Source organism: Nyctibius grandis, chromosome 4 (genome assembly GCF_013368605.1).
Source record: "Nyctibius grandis isolate bNycGra1 chromosome 4, bNycGra1.pri, whole genome shotgun sequence".
In the NCBI taxonomy this organism is placed as follows: Eukaryota; Metazoa; Chordata; class Aves; order Nyctibiiformes; family Nyctibiidae; genus Nyctibius; species Nyctibius grandis.
The window spans coordinates 46,437,747-46,458,027 of NC_090661.1; the positions used below are offsets into that span (position 1 = coordinate 46,437,747).

A 20,281-nucleotide genomic window follows, 5' to 3' on the forward strand; every position below is an offset into this window, starting at 1 on the left:
AGGAGAGGAGTGAGGCAGGGGAGAAGGGGCTCACCGGCTCCCTGCACGGGGGAGCTTTGTGTCCAGTTGGCTCAGGGCGACACAGCCCCATTTCCCACAGGGGCACGTCTTGCCTGGGCCGAGTGTCCTGAGCGGCCAGGAGGGCTCCAGGCACATATCTCCTCGGTGAGAGGCAGGCACCTTGCGATGATGGCCAGGCTGCTGGCCAGGGCTTGCTGCCCTAAAGCTCTTCCTCAGGCTCCCAGATGCCTCCCTGGGTCGGCAGCTGCCCGAGCCTGGAGCCACGGGCCCCTCACCGCCTACATGCCTGAAGCCATCGCCTTCCCCGGACCCAAGGACCACCAGGGCTTGTACAAGGTGTCGGTGGAGCAGGGGGATGCCTTCTGGGGAGCACTAGGGAGGAGCCGGCTCACTTGGATCACCCCTTTCCACTCTGTCCAGGACTGCGACCTGCACCAGGGCAGGGTCTCCTGGTTCCTGGGTGGGCAGCTGAATGTGGCAGGTAAGGAAAGGAGGGGTTCAGACATGGGAACCCACCAAGCGCCTGCAGGTGCCTTTCTGTGAAGGGCTTTGGCCCTGGGAGCAGATTAGAGGAGCATAGAGCTAAAGGGTTGGAGCGAGGGTGTTCCCCAAAAAGTCCAGTTGGTCCTGCAGTGGCTGTATCCTAAGGATGTGTCTGGTCCTAAGGAAGCAACCGGGTATCGCTGGAGGGGCTGCAGCTGGATCGGGGTGTGCTGGGAGCCAAGCGGCTCTCCCTCAGCCTCCGTGGATCCCACAGCAATGCAGCAGCTCCGTTCTGCAGGACCACAGGCAACAGCACTGAACCCTGCGCGTTCAGCAGGCAGCATTGTGCTAGGTTATCCCTACCCAGCGAAGGCAGTATATATCTGCAGAGAGCAAAATACAGGAGCAATGAGCGGTACTGGAAGTCCCCACAGCCACAGGAGGCTCTTCTTCTGTGGGCTGGGCAAGTAGTAACAGGACGAGGGGGAATGGTTTTAAACTGGAAGAGGGTAGATTTAGATTACATATTAGGAAGAAATTCTTTACTGTGAGGGTGGGGAGACACTGGAACAGATTGCCCAGAGAAGCTGTGGATGCCCCTCCCTGGCAGTGTTCAAGGCCAGGTTGGATGGGGCTTTGAGCAACCTGGTCTAGTGGAAAGGTGTCCCTGTCTGTGGCAGGGGGGTTGGAACTAGATGATCTTTAAGGTCCCTTCCAACCCAAACCATTCTAGGATTCTACTACCTCAGTGGGGAAGACATAGGGGCTGGTGACACTGTGTCCTGCTTGGAGGCTGTTGGTCCCAGTGCTCAAATTATGAGACAGACCTCTCAGAAGTCAGGTTTTACGTAGTCCATTTGGGCAGGAAAGCAGGTGTTACTTGCCTGTGGGATTTGACATCTTACTCTTCCCCCTTTCATGTTTGTTCCTTTTTCTCCTGGAAAACTACAAATGCTCAGGAGGAAAAGGCATTTTGGTATGCCAAGTGGGGCTGCTGCATCATCCCATGACCTCGGTAGCAGGTGTAAGGAAAACACAGAGTGGAATAAGGTTTCTGAGGGAACTGCAGCTGCAGCAACATGGGAAACTTTTCTCAGAAGAATTACAGCCAAAGCCTCAGCCTGCCATGTCCCTGGGAAGCCAGGGGCTGTGCACTCCTGGCCCTGGCTCTCTTCAATCTTGGACAAATGCACCCTGCAGCCTTCCTGCACAGAGCTTCGCTCCATCCCACATTTGTTATTTAGGAGCACTGCCACTAAAAAAGCTGCCCCAGTCCACCCCAGAGGCAGCTGGAAGGCAGTGCTGGGTGGAGTGATGGCTGAGTTAATGTTTGCCAGGCCCGTAGAGGGCACTGGGGATGTGACCTCCAAAGGGAATTCAGGCAGTTTCTGCTCTGGACTGCATTAGGTTGCAATTAAGGGGGAAGCTGATAGTGGGGATCGGTAGATATTGGAGTTGTGAGGAGTGTAACAGCTTAGGCCAGTGCTTGTGGTCTGCTGGCTGGTTTCCATGAAGGTTGTTCTTGCACAAGGCTAGTGCTGAGACTCACATGCAGCCCTGCCTCTGATCTGAAACCGGGACTGCCAGTGCTGGCTTTGTGGGAGTTAAGAGGTACTGAGAGCTGCTCAGGCAATGAGACTAGGTTGTCTTTTCCAGTGAATTGTCTGGACCGACATGTCCACGTAGCCCCAGACAAAGTGGCCTTAATCTGGGAGAAGGATGAACCAGGAGAGGAGGTGCGGGTCACGTACAGGTCAGTATTTACCTCTGAGCATATGTGAGAGATATATTGCTGCGTGCATGAACACTGCACAGGGCTGATCTGCTGATGTGCATCATGTGAGGGGATGCAGCATACCTTTGGATAGATAGTTCAACAGTATGGTGGCTGTTGGTTTGCCCGTGCTGATCTGAGACTTTAGCCTCCCTCCTGATTAACCCTCAGGGCCCCGAGGGGTCCCTACCCAGATGGGGAGACAGATGCAAGCTCCTCATGACAGCACTGCAATGTTTGTAGGTAAGATCCCATGGGAAAGTCACACGTGTGCCTTCCCAGCAGGGTTCCTGGTGTCTAAACTTGCAAGTAAATGCTCTGCAAGAAGCCAGACTCACAGTCGCATGGGTATTGGGAAGTCCCATGCTCATCCACATGTCAGCAACGCTGCTGGGTTTGGTTCTCTGGGGGCAGACTGCCTGTCCAGCGCTGCTCAGCTGGTCTGGGGACCCTCACCTTCCAGCCCAATTTGCCTGCTCTCTGAGTCTCTGCTGCAAAATCCACCTAAATCCCTCTGCACACAGAATGAGTCTCTGTGTCCTCTCTGGCTCCAGACCTCAAGCGACAAACATGACCATCCTCCCCCTGCCAATCTCCCTGCATACAGAGCCCTTCCATGAAATGAGTCACTGACAACCAAGCCGTGGTTTCTGTGAGGGACACTTCTCGGGAGAGGCATTGTTTTGCTCACTGCTTTCCTACAGCTGTTGTTCTTGCTGGTGGGCACAAGCTCCAGAGGACTTGACCTTCCCAGCTTTAGCAAAGCATAAAGCCCTGTTTTCATGGGGGAAGATACCCATCTTCTCATGCCTAGCCTCCAGCATTGCAGGGTAGTGTGTGTTCCTCATGAGAAATGTGCAGGTTGTCACTGGAAAGTCAGCTGAGCTGGTGTGGGCTTGCTGAGCCACAGGAATTGCCAGTGGCCATTGCTGGCCCTATGGCTTGCTCCTCACGCTGGCCGGTGAGAGTATCAGGCTCTGTACAGAGGTCATTCTGATTTATTTATTTGCCATAAATAATGGCCCATGTTAGTGACTGTCTCCTCCTTTCCTTCCCACTGACATTTTACAGCTCTCCCATGGACTTCCAGCATGGGGGGTTAGGGCGCGTAGGGATGTAAGCTGCATACCTGTGACGCTGAGGCCTCCCATCTCTGTGCATGCAGATAAGATCTGCAAGAAAGTCTCTAATTGTGCAATTGCTTCTTTGGGCAGGGAACTGCTGGAGATGACGTGCCGGCTGGGAAACACCTTGAAACGGCAAGGGGTGAAACGGGGTGACAGGGTGACAATCTACATGCCCCCGTGCCCGCTGGCAGTGGCTAGCATGCTAGCCTGTGCCCGCATCGGGGCTGTGCACGCTGTGGTGTTCGCTGGGTTCAGTGCAGAGTCCTTAGCAGACAGGATCCAAGACGGTAAGAGCCAGTGGCTAACAGGGGACACGTAGTGTTTCCCTTTGGAGACAGTGCTCAGCTTGTTGGTTCGGCAGCTGGGAGGCTCAGGGCTGTGCTGATGGCAAAGCTTTTCTGAGTCAGGCTCCCTGGGCTAACTGAGGGTGTCCTGCCGTGATATATGGCCACGGAGCAGGGATTAGCACACCAGGAAATGGCATGAGCTTGCTAAATATCTTCCAGCCTGTGGGATGGACTGGTTCTCTCCTTCATCCAAGGGCCTGAAGGGCTGGGATACAGCATCTCCTCTGAGGGGATGCAACACTGGCAGGAATGAGTGGGAAGCAAAGATGCAAATCTGCCGGTTCTGTTAAATGGAGGACACAAGTAACAGGGGGTGGGAGACAGAGGGAGAGGTGCAGGGTCATGGTAGAGCCAGACTGCTGTGTGACCGATGGAGAGGGACTGAGCTGCTTATGTGGCTCTTTTGCCTTCTGCAGCCCAGTCGGAGACAGTGATCACAGTGAACCAGGGGCTGAGAGGCGGCAAGGTTATTGAGCTAAAGAAGACAGTGGACCAGGCTGTGAAGCAGTGCCCAGGAGTGAAACGGGTTCTGGTGTCCATGAGGACTGACAGCAAGGTTCCCATGACAGCCCTGGACATGCCACTGGAGGAGGTGAGAGGCTGCCCAGCACTACTGCCGCTTCCCCTGGGCAATGTGTCCACCCTGGGAGCAGGGACAGGGGGTGGAGAGAGGGTCCTGGCTGGCCATGACAGTTTTGTTGTCATTGACACGATGTGGGGACATTGTTCTGCAGCAGCATGGCAGCTGGAGCTGCACACAAGTTTAAGAGAGTCCCAGGAGCCATCAGGAGGGGTAACTGGTGGCTCTTCCTGCAGCACCAGCCCTGCACTGTCAGTGGCAGGCAGTACAAACTGGGGAACGTAGCAGGGTGGACCAGGGGCTAGAAACACTCCAGACACAGGCTGACACGCTGTGAGCCCAGCCTTGGAGTGCCACTGCACTGTCACACACCACTCTGCTGGCAGAGCTGGCACCCAGCGAGCGCCGCTGGCAGCTTGTGTCCGAGGAATCAGGCAGCAAGGTTGCTTGTGTGACCGTTATTCGTGGCATGCAGGATGGCCAGGCTGCCAGCATGGAGCACCGCTTCTGAAGAGGTGAGCCCCTGCCATGCATTCCTGTTAGCTCCCTGGAGCTGCACAGAGGTCTCCCGGCCTCTGCTCATCCCATCTGCAAGCAATTAGTGCTAGAAAGGCTTCCTGGAAGTCTTCTGTGCTGGTCAGAGCAGTGGCAGCTTAAAAATAGCTGCCTCTTAGTCAGCAGGTCTGCTCTGTCTGAGGAGAGTGTCTGCCAGCTCAGCAAGGCGAAAGAGGGTTCAGGCTGGCGAGCAAGGGGAGAGGAGGCACAGAGGCGGGGAGGACGGGGCGGGGGGGGAGCAGGGTGGCGCAGGTGCTCCGAGGGAGGCTCTGGGGAGAGGTGCACAAAAGGGTGTAGGGACAACACAGGGAAGCCTGTGAGACCCCAAGAGAGAACTGCTGTGCTCTGTCCTGCAGGAGATGATGAAGGAGGATGTGTGCTGCGAGCCTGCTGCCATGGACAGCGAAGACATGTTGTTCCTTCTCTACACATCAGGCAGTACCGGCAAACCCAAGGGTCTGGTTCATTCCCAAGCTGGTTACTTGCTGTTTGCTGCTCTCACGCACAAGGTAACGGATCCCAGCCACAGAGCGCTCACGAGACAGCAGTTCACAGGCAGTGCAGGGAATAGATGTGATGCCTTGTTGCGTCATGAGCTCATCTTTATCCAGAGCAAAGTCTCTGAGAAGCCCTCCGAGGGCGTCAACCCAGTAGAATACATCTGCAAACAGGTAGTGGGGAAAAGCAACGCGTGCTCCAGAGCAGGGCCTCCCAAACACACACTCCTCTGAGCTACCTTCTTGGCTCTTGTCTGTCTTTCACTGCCCTATCCTAGCCTGAATCATTGGGTGTTTAAGCCTGAATCATTTATGTGTTTAAGAAAAGACTGGACATGGCACTTAGTGCCATGGTCTAGTTGACATGGTGGTGTCAGGGCAATGGTTGGACTTGATGATCCCAGAGGTCTCTTCCAACCTGATTGATTCTGTGATTCTGTGGGATGCTCAGCTTTGCAAGGGTAATTTTATATTACTGAGTGAGGAGGAAGAAGCCAATTTACTCCTGAAACCTCTGGCTTGCTTTCCCTGCGTGTAACTATCCAAAGCCAGGTGGGAGATCAAAGGCAGAGCTCTGGGAGGGGCACCTTCGAGGATATCTGTAAAAGCTGGTGAGTGACCTCAAGATAAAGGGCCTTGAAGAGTGTGGGTCATCTTTGGGAAGAGGAAAGCCTTTAACCCCTTGCATGCCCAAAGCAAACTCTTAACAGAGCTCGATAAAAAGGCACTGAACACAGCATGTAGCAGCACTTGGCTGCAAGAGTGGTTGCAAGAGACACTTCCTAAGACGTTATATGGAGTTCTCTGGAAGAGGGAGTTTTTCCCTGAACAGTCCCTTAGCTTTGGGTCTGACTCTCCCTGTGTGTGACTGAAGTTCCAGTAGTGCCTCAGACCACACACCCTATGAGACAGCAAGCTCAGGTCTGGCTGGGTCTTCTCTATCAGCCATGACCTGCTGGAGGCCAGACCTCCTGGGGTGTGGGCAGGGGTGTGTGGGAGCCCTTGGTTTTTCTGTGAGCTAAGCTGTCTGTACAGCTGTGTCCCGCATGATACATGACCCTTTTGAGTCCCCTCGTGTTGCACAGTTGTCCTGTTGGCATCTGCTCAGCAGGAAACGGCTGATTTGGGAACCCCAATGCATCAGAGCTGGTTTGCGAGAGGAGGGGCTGCCATCCCGGGATGGCAATGCAGGGAGTGAGCAGTGTGTGGCCACGTTAGCACTCAGGAGTGCTGGAAACTGCGACACAGGGCTGGCACACTCAGATCTCTCCGTTGGATGGGACAGATCGCTGCTACCGTAATTCACAGCTTGGTTAAAAAGAGACAGAACAAACAGGGGAAGTTTCCATTATGAGCACCCTGGAGCACTTGAGGCCCTGGAGTCCCAGCTGGCAGCCTGCAGGTAGGGAACTGCAGGAAGAAACAGGAAGGTCTGAAACAGCAGATGCCAGAGCAGAAGGCGAGAAGTGGTGGGCTAGCAGGAGCCTGGCCCCTGGGGAGCTTTCCTGGCACTGAGTAAAGGAAACCAAGGAGAGTGCTTGAGGAAGCTGGACGTGTTGCTGCCAGGTCTGTCCTGCACAGGACAGGCATCATTCCCCCATACTCCAGCCTTGCAGCCAAGGGTCTCCTGAGGAATAAATGGGGTAGTGGGAAGAAGAGCTTGTTCTGCTTTCTGCCTGCCTGCAGGCACAGGGCTGCGCTCACCCAGCTGTGGCAGAGAGGTGCCAACTGCTGCGGCCAAGCCGGGGCGGTGCTGGGCTGAGGCATCGCACGGTCCCTCTGCTGCCTCAGTGCTCCTACGCTGGGCTCCTTGCTGAGCTCAGGGTTTTTCCGAGTGTTTACTGCACGTTTGGAGCCCAGCAGTGACTGGGGGTGGCTCATGGGAGTCCTCCACTGCATTGCCCTTGCCTACGATTGCTCTCCCTTCCATGTGGTCATGTAGGTGTGGTGGGACCATCCTCATCCTAAAAGTTCTCCAGTTTTGATGCTACAGGATACTTGGATCAGCCTTGTTTAGACACCAGCGGAAGGAAGGAAAGGCTGTGCCTTTCCCCCTCAAAAAAAGTGCAAATTTGGCTGTGTTTTGTCTTTTTTTATTTTTTTTTTTAAGAATCTCTCTCTTCTTGCACCTTCATAAAGCACCTGAGATTTTATTTTTTTCTGATAATGTTTAAAAAAACTCTCCACAGGAAGAAGGTGTCACTCCTGGGGTGGTGGGAAGGCAAAAGGATGCCATAACGTTAGAGCTGAGAGAGGGTACACTGCTCCCGGTTGCCCCCTTGCCAGGAGGTCAGGCCCAGGCTGTACCCCTCACTGCCTCTCCTCTCTTGCACAGTACGTGTTCAACTACCAGGACAGGGACATCTTCGGCTGCGTGGCAGACATCGGCTGGATCACAGGGCACACCTACGTGGTCTATGGCCCCCTCTGCAATGGCGGCACCACAGTCCTTTTTGAGAGTACTCCTGTTCATCCCAACCCCGGTGAGTGAGAAGGTGTCTCAGGGGAGGGGGGACATGCCACAACCACCCTGAGAGACACGCAGCAGGCAGGGAGCTGGCGCCTTGATGCCAGCAGACAAGCAGCGATGGCTCTGCTGCCACAGGAGCAGACTGTGGGCTGTGCCCAGCTGAGAGCTGCGAGAGGAAGAGTCTTCTCCTCCAGTTAGGAAGCCACTGCTGCTTCTCCACAGAATCACAGAATCACAGAATCACAGAATCAACCAGGTTGGAAGAGACCTCTGGGATCATCGAGTCCAACCGTTGCCCTGACACCACCATGTCAACTAGACCATGGCACTAAGTGCCATGTCCAGTCTTTTCTTAAACACATGCAGAGATGGTGACTCCACCACCTCCCTGGGCAGCCCATTCCAATGTCTAATAACCCTTTCTGTAAAGAAATTCTTCCTGATGTCCAACCTGAACCTCCCCGGTGAAGCTTGAGGCTGTGTCCTCTTGTCCTATCGCTAGTTTCCCAGGAGAAGAGGCCAACTCCCACTTCACTACAACCTCCCTTCAGGTAGTTGTAGACTGCAATAAGGTCACCTCTGAGCCTCCTCTTCTCCAGGCTAAACAACCCCAGCTCCCTCAGCCGTTCCTCGTAGGTCAGACCCTCCAGACCCTTCACCAGCTTGGTCGCCCTCCTCTGCACTCGCTCCAACACCTCAACATCTTTCTTGAAGTGTGGGGCCCAGAACTGGACACAGTATTCAAGATGCGGCCTCACCAGTGCTAAGTAGAAAGGGATGATCACTTCCCTAGACCGGCTGGCTACTCTATTCCTAATAGAGGCCAGGATGCCATTGGCCTTCTTGGCCACCTGGGCACACTGCTGGCTCATGTTTAGCCGGCTGTCGATCAGCACCCCCAGGTCTCTTTCTGCCGGGCCGCTTTCTAACCACTCTTCCCCCAGCCTGTAGAGCTGCATGGGGTTGTTGTGGCCGAAGTGTAAGACCCGGCACTTGTTCTTGTTGAACCTCATGCCGTTGGTCTCGGCCCATCTATCTAACCTGTCCAAATCCCTCTGTAGGGCCTTCCTACCCTCCAGCAGATCGACACTCCCACCCAGCTTGGTGTCATCTGCAAATTTACTGACGGTGCACTCAATCCCTACGTCTAGATCATCTATAAAGATATTGAACAGCATCGGCCCCAGAACTGAGCCCTGGGGAACACCGCTAGTGACCGGCCGCCAGCTGGACTTTGCCCCATTCACCACCACTCTCTGGGCTCGGCCATCCAGCCAGTTTTTAACCCATTTAAGAGTCCACCCATCCAAGCTCCGGGCAGCCGGTTTGTCTAGGAGGATGCTGTGGGAGACAGTGTCGAATGCCTTACTGAAGTCTAGATAGACTACATCCACAGCCCTGCCCTCATCTACTAAGCGGGTCACTTGGTCATAGAAGGAGGCCAGGTTGGTCAAGCAGGACCTGCCTTTCATGAATCCATGTTGGCTGGCCCCGATGCCCCGATTGTCCTGCATGTGCCATGTAATGGCACTCAGCATGATCTGTTCCATCACCTTGCCTGGCACCGAGGTCAGGCTGACAGGCCTATAGTTCCCTGGATCGTCCTTCCGACCCTTCTTGTAGATGGGCGTTATGTTTGCTAATTTCCAGTCAGCTGGAACTTCTCCAGTTAACCTGGACTGCCGGTAGATAATCGAGAGTGGTTTGGCGAGTTCATTTGCCAGTTCCTTCATTACTCTAGGGTGAATCCCATCCGGGCCCATAGCCTTGTGGGTGTCCAACTGGCACAGCAGGTCACTAACCGTCTCCTCCTGGATCATGGGAGGTTCACACAGCCCCCCCGTCCCCAACTTCAGGCTCTGGGGGCCGAGTCTCCTGAAGACAACCGATCTTGACATTAAAGACTGAGGCAAAGAAGGCATTGAGCACCTCTGCCTTTTCCTCATCCCCTGACACTACACTACCCTCCTCATTCAGCAAGTGGTGGAGGCTCTCCTTGACCCTCCTTTTGCTGTTGATGTATTTGTAAAAGCTTTTTTTGTTGTCTTTGACTGTAGCAGCCAAATCGAGCTCTAATTGAGCTTTGTCCCTTCTAATCTTCTCCCTACATGACCTGGCCACGTCCCTATAGACCTCCCAAGTTACCCGACCCTTCTTCCAGAGCAAGTAGGCTCTCTTGTTTTCCTTAAGTTCTAGTCTAAGTTCCCTGTTTAACCAGGCTGGTCTTTTTCCCCGACGGCTTGCCTTCCTACACACTGGGACAGCCTGCTCCTGAATATTTAGCAATTCCCTTTTGAAGCATGTCCAGCCTTCCTGGACTCCTTTGCCCTCCAGGACCGACTCCCAAGGGACTCGGTCCACCAGCCTCTTATACAGGCTAAAGTCAGCCTGCCGGAAATCTAAGGCAGAAGTTCTACTCTTGCCCCTCCTTACTTCCCCCACTATCGAAAACTCTAACGTTTCGTGGTCGCTACTCCCAAGACGGCCACTGACCCTCACACCTCCCACTAGTCCTTCTCTGTTCACAAACAACACGTCAAGCAGGGCCCCTCCTCTAGTGGGCTCATTTACCACTTGCATGAGGAAGTTGTCCTCTACACATTCGAGGAACCTCCTAGATTGCTTCCTCTCTGCCATGTTGTATTTCCAGCAGACATCCAGCAAGTTGAAGTCACCCACGAGTACAAGGGCCGGCGACCGGGCGGCTTCTGACAGCCGCTTGTGAAACGCCTCGTCCGCCTGCTCATCCTGGTTGGGTGGTCTATAACAGACTCCCACCATAATGTCCGCCCTGCCGACCTTCCCCCTGATCTTCACCCATAAACATTCAACCTTGTCATCCTCACCATCTTCCTCAATTTCAACACAGTCCAAGCACTCCCTAACATACAGTGCTACCCCACCGCCTCTCCTGCTTCACCTGTCCCTCTTAAAGAGCTTATAGCCATCCATAGCTGCACTCCAGTCATGAGAGTCATCCCACCACGTTTCTGTGATGGCAACCACATCATAACCTTCCTGCTGTACAGTGGCCTCTAGCTCTTCCTGTTTGTTGCCCATACTGCGTGCATTGGTGTAAACGCACTTCAGCTGGACTAGCGGCCTTGCCCCCGACACAGGCCTGTCACCCCTAGGTTTATTTGTGGCTGCCCTGGTCTTATCCCCCTCCCCCATCGAACCTAGTTTAAAGACCTCTTGATCAGCCCTGCCAGCTTCTGGGCCACAACCCTTTTCCCCTTCTGATTCAGCTGTTCCCCATCCAGCATAAGCAGGCCCGGTGCCATGAAAGCCGCCCCGTGGTCAACAAACCCAAAATCCCACCTACGGCACCAGTGTCTTAGCCACATATTAATCTGTTGTACTTTCAAATACCAAAGGAATTGAAGAGAATATCACCTGCGCACCTACCCCCTTTACCAAACGCCCCAGGGCCCTGAAGTCCCTTTTGATTGCCCTGGGACTTCTCTCTTCAATCTCATCCCTACCCACCTGGAATACTAATAGTGGGTAGTAGTCAGAGGGCCTCACCAGTTGAGGAATCCTCCTGGCAACATCCCTTACTCAAGCCCCTGGGAGGCAGCAGACTTCCCTGTGAGTCGGGTCTGGCCTGCATATGGGGCCCTCCGTTCCCCTTAGCAGGGAGTCGCCTATAACAATTACTTTTCTTTTCTCCTTTTTGGAGCTGGTTGCAACCCTCTTACTCGGTTGCTTCTGTTCACGTAGTCCCGTAGAGGGTCTTTCACCTAGATTTGTATCTTCCTGACACTCAGGAAGACGCTCAGGCTCCAGCACCTCATACCTATTCTGCAGGGGGACGTGGGGAGGGGAGGAAGGTCGGGATGGGATTCGCCTGCCACTCCGAGCAGGGACCTGCCTCCATTCCCCCCCATTCCCTAGGTCTCCTCCTGCTCCTTGTGGAGGAGGAAGAGGATCCTCCACTACCCAGGGAGCATTAGGCCCGTCCGTTTTCCCCAGGACAGGCAGGGAACAGCACTGCCTGCCATCCTCTTCCTGGGATGCTCTTGTACTCCTTAACCTTTCCACCTCCTCCTTGAGTAGGGCCACCAAGGAGATCAGGTCGTCGACCTGTTCGCACCTCACACAGGTCAGGTCTCCGTTACCCTCGAGTGCCAGGGCCAGGCTCTGGCACTCCCTGCAGCCTGCCACCTGCACCTCCGCATGCTTCCGCAGCAGGTCCGTTTGGGTTGCCATGTCTTTTCTGGCACCCGCAACGGACTTAGGGCCCTTCACCCCTTCCAGGGGTGAAGCTCTCTCCCTGTCCCTCCCTGCAGCAGAGCGAGCTAGGTGATGTGGAGAAAAAGTGGCTGCTGCTGCTCCTGGACTGCTTTAGCCCTTCCCAGTGTGGGGTTAGCTTGGCTGAGGGTCCAGGCACTGCTAGAGAGCCCTTCCTCTGACTTCCTCTCCCTCTATCTTGGTCTTGGGGGGGGGCCTGTGCAGATGTTTACTGGCCCTGTTTCCCTTCCAGGCCGCTACTGGGAAACAGTGGAGAGGTTAAAAATCAACCAGTTCTATGGAGCGCCCACTGCCATCCGCCTGCTCCTGAGATACAGTGATGACTGGGTGAAGAAGTATGACCGCTCTTCTCTCAAAGTGCTCGGCTCAGGTAACTGCTGGTGGCATGGGCTGGAGCAGCAAAGCCTTGGGCATTAGGTTGTGCCTCCTCCCATGAGTGCCAAAAGCAGCAGCACATGAGAACAGGAAGTGGGGAGACTGCACTATTTGGGGGTGGCTCTGTGAGCAGGCCCTGGGAAGACGGTCTTTGACCTATCTTTCAGCTCTGTCCCCTTGTCTTTCCCCCTACAGTGGGAGAACCCATCAACAAGGAGGCTTGGGAGTGGTACTTCCACGTGGTTGGAGAGACACGATGCCCAGTAGTGGACACATGGTGGCAAACTGGTGAGCTGCATATGATCCCTCATTCTAGCTTCTGCTCTCCCAGGCTTTAGGAGTGACCTGCTGCTTTGTTGGCCAGGAGGGAATGGTTGTTACTGACACTCTCGTATGAGCAATCGTGGAAGGGGCCATAGGCACCAAAACATGAAAGACAGAAATAGTCTTTAAAGCTAACCCAGAGAAACATGGGGGAGTTGATGGTAGGGAGCTGATCTCTGCTGAACTAAATGAGCAGGAACATTCTTCTGCAAAGAGCCTTCCCCAGCTCTGTTGCAAACCCAGCCCCAGCCTGTGGTCCAGCAGTACAGTGAGGGCCAGGGCAAAGGCTGGTGGCTGAGCTGTGCTACCTGGCTTTCCTCTTGTCCCTGACTTTGATGAGCATTACAGTTTCTTTTGCTTCAGAAACAGGAGGCATCTGTATCTCACCCCGTCCTTCTAATCCCGGAGCTGAAATCCTTCCAGGCATGGCTATGAGACCCTTTTTTGGGATCAGCCCCTCCCTCCTGGATGATAAGGTACATTTATAACCTGCAGCCCAGGCACTGGCTCAGCCTGCTTTCCCCCTTGTGCTTGCAGCCTGTACACTTGCTGACAAGAACAGAGATCTGTAAACATGTCTTTCCTGTTCATCTCTACTAGATGGCAACCTTCTTTACTGGAAAGGGACTAACAGTGAAACTGTTCTTCCTAGTAGTGCAGAAGTTGTGATGCTTTCTAGCTCGCTCTGTCCTGACAAGACAGGCTGTGCTTGGGCTCCCTGGCATGTGCCTTTCCAAGGTGAGGTGGCTGGGCAGGGACAGCCAGCCTCCCTGCAGGGGCCCTATGTCCCACCATGGCAGGCAGCTGGTTATAGACATCTGCTGGGAGAGACTGGGCCTGTCCCCTTGGAGTCAGGGGCACAGGGTTCTCCTCACCACCTTCCCTGGCATTGCCATCACAGGGTTGTTACTGGACATAGAGATAAAAATAGGCAATGACTAAATATCCCCAGTACCCTCAGCCATGGTTACTAAAAGGTAACTATTTTACAGGGAAATGTCCTACTGGAAAACAACATCTCTGGAGCCCTTTGCATCTCGCAAGCCTGGCCAGGTATGGCACGAACCATTTACAATGACCACAAGAGATTTATGGAAACCTATCTGACTCCTTACCCAGGTAAGGAAAACGCATGACAGGTCACTGCGGAGGTGTTTGGTTGGGTATGGTTGGGTCTGCCTGCTGGTTTTCTGCATGGGGGTAGGACTCAGAATAGCTGGTACTGCTGCTCATTCTTTTGCTGACCCTCCGCAGTGCTGAGGCCCTTCATCTCCCCATGCCTGATATCTCAGCACTGCCTTAGGAATGGGTTGCTCTCTCACCCACCTTTCCCATGGGACCACGTGTGGTTTTAGGGCAGTGGATTTGTCCTTCTGCCCCCGGTCCCCTCAAGCACAGAAAGGCCTCTTGGTGCATCTCTTGCAAATCCTATTGGCTTCTGTCACTCATGCAGAAGCACTGAGCAAGCCCAAGAGTGCGTGTGTCTTGATGTGAAGCAAAGGGGAGAAGCAGCAGGACCACAGGCACCTGCACTGGAGCAAAGTGCTCCCAGCTTGTGGCGATGAGGCAGGACAGGCATTAGCCAGGGCACTGCAGAATGAGGGAGAGCCCCATGTTGGAGCAGGTACCAACAGAGGCTGAAGATGAACAAGGAAGATAGGCACCTTCACTCTGAGCGGTTGAGGAAGGAGCAGAGTACGTGAGCCCTGGTGCCAACGGAGAGAAGGGGGCGAGGTGAGAATGTAGCTGGTGAGCAGCTCCCATATTCACTGCAATAAGTGACCATGGCATGGTTCTGGCCACTGCAGGGTTTTTCTTCACTGGGGATGGCGTGTATCGTACCAGTGAGGGCTACTACCAGCTGACAGGACGGCTGGACGACATCATTAACATCAGTGGGCACCGGCTGGGCACTGCGGAGGTGGAGGATGTTGTGGTAAGAGGTGGGGGTGGGAGGTAAAACCATCTGAGGGGGCAGCGAAGGTGCACTGGTGGTGCTCAGGGAAGCCTCTTTGAAATACCCAGACAGAAACGAGCTGCTGTAGCAGCAGGGAGCAGTGCTGGACCCACAGCCTGCCTGTGGGAACAGCTTCCCACCCTCTCTCTTCCCTTCTCGCTCTCTGCAGCACGGGAAGGACAAAGCTGGATAAGGCTGATGCTGTAAGTGGGTGAATCCCAAAGCAGCAGCCGAGTATGTTAAGGAGGAGCATCCATGGGCCAGTAAAGATTGTGGGACCTGGTGGAGCAACCTGGAGGCTCAGAACAGGGTCTAGAAGGTGCAAGCCTAAAGCAGCCAGGGGCAGGAGGAAGACTTGTGTTTGCAGACAGACTTGCTGAGGCAAGAAGGAAAAAGGGCAGAGGCCATCTGAGGCCCTTCCTTATCTCACCGCATTACCGTGGGCTGCAGCAGCCAAGCTGGGTCAGGGCAGGTCCCAGGTGGCAGCCAGCCTGCTGAAAGCACTGAGCCAAACCCCAGCCCTGTTTTCTTCCAGAATCACCATGTGGCAGTGGCGGAGTCTGCTGTCATCGGCTACCCACATGAGATCAAGGGAGAAGGTAAGATGCTTGCTTTCTTTCCCTGAAATATCTCTCCTGGGGCTACTGCACTGCAATGGGAAGTGGCACGGTCACACCAACCCCTGGTAGCAGCGCTGTGCCAACACCGTACAGCATGTTAGCGGGGATCTCAGCACAGCCACCACAACCTATGCATGAGACCAGCTGGACTTTGCATACGGCAGCAGCAGCAGCACCATGGCCAAAAGCACTTACTGCTCAAGATACAGAGCTTCCCCTGAGGCTACCAGGGACCTCTCCTGGCACTAGTCCAGACAGGCACTGTGGAGCATGCTCCACATGGTGCTCAGTAACGTGGTGGTCCTTCTGCCAGGAGCCTACGTGTTTGTTGTGCTGAAGAAGGACAGTGGCTACATGCAGGAGACTCTCGCTGCTGAGCTACGGGAGCTGATCTCAAAGAAGATCGCTAAGTACGCAGCTCCAGAGTACATTCAGGTAACACGTGCAGGCTGGTCCAACACCCACCCCAGCAGCCTGGCCAACCCCCTTCCCTCAGCCTCAGCTCTGCTCCTCCCTGCCACAGGTCACACACCGTCTGCCCAAGACACGCTCGGGGAAGATTATGCGTCGGGTGCTAAGGAAAATCGTGGAGGACAAGGCCAGTGAGCTTGGGGACCTAACCACCCTGGATGACCATGAAGCTGTGCAGCAGATCATAGATGGGCGCAAGTGCCTGGTGGAGGGGCAGAAGAGCTGCTAGCTTGGCTCTGCCAGCAGCCCCCTCCTGCTCCTCCACTGCAGAACCAGGGCTACATCCAGAAATGTCACTAAGCAACTGGTGGCCAATAAGTGCTCAGAGACCGTACATCCACCGCAGTCTCAGAGCGACCTCTCTACAACACAGAGACCCTCAAAACCTCTGCCTCCACACACCTGTGAGACGCAGGGGAGAGAACACGACTCATCATAGGCAGAACAGTATGGGGAAGCAAGCTGTTTCCTCCCCTAAAAGCAGAGGGCTGAAAGCCCTCCTTGGGCTTCCTTGTGCCTTGCAGTAGCTGTGGAGGCAGCAGCAGGGCAGGATGCCCAGCCTTGGACAGGTCTATTACTCCTACCCCTGCTCTGCTCTTCAGCAATGGTCTAGTCCAGAACCATTGCCAATATACAAGCATCTCCTTCAAAGCAAACCCCAGAAGGAAAAGATGCAGCAGTCTGGTTAACAAATACTGACTCTTCTCCATAAACATCATTGTAAAACAGGGCCCAGATTTTAATAGAAAAATGTTCTTTTGACCCGTAACCTTGTGTCATAAGGAGAGCACAGACATGCCCCTTCTCTGTGCCAGCATTCTCCTCCCTGTACAGTGCACCCCTTAGCTCCTGCTGGGGAGCGCAACCCTCAACAGAGCCACAGGTACAGAAGTCTCTTCTGCAGAGCTGTGTACCAAAGAGACAGAGGTCCCAGTGAGGCACAGAGGCAGAACAGAAGGCTGAATCCTAGCCTCACACCACTGCATCCTGGACAAGTGGAAGTTCCTCTGGCCACTGCTTCTACAAGACCCATGAAGCAGCATCTTCTCTTTGGGCAGCCTAGCAGCTCAGCCCCTTCCCCCATGAGAGGCAGGGAGGCAGGAGAAGGGGGCTGGGAGAAGGATGGCATAGATGTGTCTGCTCCTGGCAGAACTGCACACCGTGAGTTCAGACTTGGCTCTGTGTCCATCAGCAAAATCCAGAACTGGTCTCACACTGATGAATCCCTTGTTGATAGCTGCTGGCTTGGCAGCTCCATGGCTGCCATGCAGAGCTCTCCCACGCACATGCAGGTTCTGCAGCTGGCCAGACAGGGGCATGTTTTTCAGCATCCTTCCACAGCTGGGAGCCCCTTCATCTTCTCGCATCGAGTGAGCTCCCATCTTCCTTCCCCATGAAGTTTCAAAATCCAGCTGTGGAACTGCAATTCAATAACACAACGACTGAGGAATGTCTCTATGAGGGCATGTCCTCCCACAGTGAGGCTCTCCAGCCTTGGTCACTCCCCTCTGCTTGCCAGGGACCCTCTGCCTCCCCTGTCTTGCCGCAACCAGGGAGGCGTGGAGCACTGTCTCCCCATCTCACCTTTTCCAGGCTGGCCCTGTGTCCCACGCTGATTAGTGTCATGCCCAGCTGAAGGCACACATGGTACAGTTCATGCTCCACCTCTTCTGTCAGAGCACTGGTGGCTTCATCTAGCACTGAGAGAAAAGTCGTAAGCCCCACAAATCCTCTCCTGACCAGTCATCTCCCCCTAGGCAAAAGAGCAGCAACTGCCAAGAACATTTCACATATTAACCAGAGCTCACCAAAAGCATCTGCAGAAGGCAAGAGAGGAGAAGCCCAAGGACTCTGATTTCCCTCTGGCACACCTGGTGTCAGCCAACTGGGAAAGCTCCCGTTCCCTACTAGCCCTCAAATCCACCCAAACAGCACCGTTCACCTCATTCCTCTCCCTCAACAGCTGCCAGCCATTGCCACGTCCCCACCACTGGGAAAGCTGGGATGTGACCTTCCCAAGGCAGGCTGCGTGCCAGAGTGCCAGGCTGTGCAGCAGCCTGTGCACCCCTCCAGCCCAGACCCCACCGGGAGCAGCCAGGACAGCCTGAGGCACCTTCCTGTCAGTTAAGGGTAAATACTACAGACCTGGAGCAGATAAATTCAATTTGTTTTATGTCATGTTTTATGTCATCTCTGCAGCTTTTAGTTTGCAATCCACAGGTTCCTTCTGCCCAGACAGCACCGAGCCATGCTGGAGGCTTCAGGGCAAGAGAGGTGTTTACATGTGGCTACCTGCTACTGACACTGGCTCTGTTCACCCACGCCCACCCTGGTCCTCATGACAAGCGCTCCAACAGCCAGCCCCCAGCAGTCCCTAGCAACCTAGGTGTGCAAAGGGATTAGCCCCATCTGCTAATGGGAGCTGCTTCTGTGATCTCTCAGGACCATTTCACCGCTCCTTGTTTTCTTTTGCCGTGTTATAGCTAAATTTCCCACATTGCTTCCACAACCCTACAGAAGTTCATGAGCTTCAGATACGGCAGCTGATGCCGTGCTCCCTAGCATGCATGCTTCTTTACGTGGCAGCTGGTGAGCACGCTGAGATGGGGCTCCTTCAGGTGCCATTGGAGCTGGACCAAGAACATTAATCACGAGTTCCCTAAGAAGAGGATGTCTTATACGCAGCCTCTTGATTTACCACACTCCACGCAGATACTGAAGTGTTTTCACCCCTGAATCCCCTGTGTGCTACACTGCTAAAATAATGGCCAAGACGAAGCATGTTCCTAGCAAAGAAGGGATTTCATGAGCTGTCTCTGTACCAGCTTCTCTTTACACCAAAGGCCCTGCCTTTTTTTTTTCCTCCTCTTTTCTTTCGCACTCACTCACCCGCATATTTTGGCTGGAGATAGAAAAGCCGTGCAAACGAGAGCCTCTGCATCTCCCCTGGGGACAGGATGTCATACCTGCAGCAGAGTCGAGATTCAAAATCTCCCTCAACACAGAGAGCTCATTTGCTGAAAAGTTTATGGTTGCTGATATTGGAGACCCCACCAAGCAAGTGTCCCTGTGTGTCCCTTGTGCCCCACTCCACACTGGGACTGTCAGACACCTGCAGAGGAGCATGGCTGGTGATGTTGGCATTGATGTTTGGGGCATGAAGGCTTTGCCCCTGTACACTGCCCACCTCCCACAGGACACAGCTAGACACAGATGTTCATAAGTCCAGCAGCAATGTGCATCTGCTTGGAAGTGTTCTCCACCCAAAAGGATCACCCACATTCACGCAGACGGCAAGCTCCCTTACCAGTTCCAGTCCACCTGCTTGTCCAATCCTCCAGCCCTCGCCAGCAAATCAGTCTGCAGAGAGCGCAGCAGACTTATGAACACAGCCCCAACCCCGGCAGCCCACGGCCCTGAGCATAACCAACCCCTTCCTGCTACTCTCTTTTTCCCACTTGAGCTGAAGTTGCTCCTGTCCCAGCTGCAGTGTCCCCGCACAGTCATGCTGTGCTGCCATAAAACCTCATTCCCTCTTCCCCTGCTGGCAGTACCAGGAAAGAAGGCAGCAGCACTACCGGGGACTCACCAGCCCAGCCAGCTTCAGGAACCGCACAATTCTCTCGTCATCTGCAGACCCTAGGAGAGAAAGCAGCAAAGCATAAGCAGAGGCAAAGTAAGCTGAGGCCACAGCTGCAAGGAGTTGGTGGGGCAGGAGGGAAGGATTGGAAGATCTCCTGAGGTCCAGTGTAGCTGACTCAACCACGCAACTGTACCAGGTCCTGAGCTTTGGCACAGAGAGCTCCCATAGACTGACCTTCCTTAAAAATGTCACCCGTGCCTGTGAGCAGCATGCCAGGAGGTAGCTGGGCTCCACAGACACACCTGAGACTTGGCTCAGTCCATGGTCACAGACACAGCCAGAACACAAGGACCCTGGCTTCAATTGCCAAGGCCCTGCCCACCAGCCACTGTCTGATGCCTGACTGCCCACTGTACACTGCAGGTGTTGGAGTCATGGGATCAGGGCTCGGGTAACAGCCAGCAAAAGGATTCTATATGGGATGGGAAAAACCTCAGGGTGAACCAGCTGTGGAGCAGAACATACATTTGGGTTGCTACAGCCAGTGGCTATGGAAGCTGAGCAGAAGGGCTGTGCATCTGCCATGGACCTCTCTCAAGCTGCCGAAGAGCCGCAACGGTATCTGACAGCTGCGGTTACTCTCTGCAAGACTGCTACTCCCAGGTGTTTGAAAGCAGCATGTAGCACTGCTTCACTCAGACAGAAACTTAAACCTGGACATCTGCAAGCTGCAGGAGACCAAGTGTAGTCTGGCTTGGGAAGAGGGTAGGGGAGAGAAAGGATCCACATAGTCTGACCTCGACAGCATGCAAAGCCCTGGGACATCATTTGAAAAAGAGGAAC

At 54.3% G+C, this 20,281-nt stretch overlaps 2 protein-coding genes across 5 annotated transcripts in view; one reads left to right on the top strand and one right to left on the bottom strand.

Moving 5' to 3' along the window:
* Positions 1-16,624, top strand: LOC137663111 (acetyl-coenzyme A synthetase 2-like, mitochondrial). 2 transcript variants are annotated; one of them, XM_068399985.1, is made up of 14 exons: positions 1-502; positions 2,161-2,257; positions 3,493-3,692; positions 4,169-4,344; positions 5,244-5,396; positions 7,720-7,867; positions 12,341-12,478; positions 12,679-12,771; positions 13,171-13,283; positions 13,800-13,926; positions 14,616-14,743; positions 15,300-15,363; positions 15,698-15,819; positions 15,908-16,624. In XM_068399985.1, the coding sequence occupies exons 1-14, from the start codon at positions 187-189 to the stop codon at positions 16,082-16,084; spliced, it is 2,052 nt and encodes a 683-aa protein (XP_068256086.1). In that variant the 5' UTR covers positions 1-186; the 3' UTR covers positions 16,085-16,624. The 2 variants fall into 2 exon arrangements, with proteins under 2 accessions (XP_068256086.1, XP_068256087.1); XM_068399986.1 differs by lacking the exons at positions 2,161-2,257; positions 3,493-3,692.
* Positions 16,571-20,281, bottom strand: part of ABCD4 (ATP binding cassette subfamily D member 4) — a 16,740-nt gene continuing 13,029 nt past the window's right edge. Inside the window, exons 15-19 of one of the 3 annotated variants that reach the window (XM_068399987.1) lie at positions 19,445-19,494; positions 19,163-19,215; positions 18,745-18,821; positions 17,440-17,555; positions 16,571-17,275 (exon numbers count right to left, since the gene is read on the bottom strand). In XM_068399987.1, coding sequence (XP_068256088.1) covers positions 17,180-17,275; positions 17,440-17,555; positions 18,745-18,821; positions 19,163-19,215; positions 19,445-19,494 — 392 coding nt within the window. In that variant the 3' untranslated portion in view covers positions 16,571-17,179. Of the gene's footprint in view, positions 17,276-17,439; positions 17,628-18,741; positions 18,822-19,162; positions 19,216-19,444; positions 19,495-20,281 lie in introns of those variants that run through there. The other 2 variants (XM_068399988.1, XM_068399989.1) reach the window with 2 other exon arrangements.

Coding starts and splice junctions, on each gene's coding strand:
- LOC137663111 (XM_068399985.1), top strand. CDS start 187: ATGATGGCCAGGCTGCTGGCCAGGGCTTGCTGCCCTAAAGCTCTTCCT. Junction 2,258..3,492: donor GAGGTGCGGGTCACGTACAG/GTCAGTATTTAC, acceptor TTCTTTGGGCAG/GGAACTGCTGGAGATGACGT. Junction 12,772..13,170: donor GGACACATGGTGGCAAACTG/GTGAGCTGCATA, acceptor CTTTTGCTTCAG/AAACAGGAGGCATCTGTATC.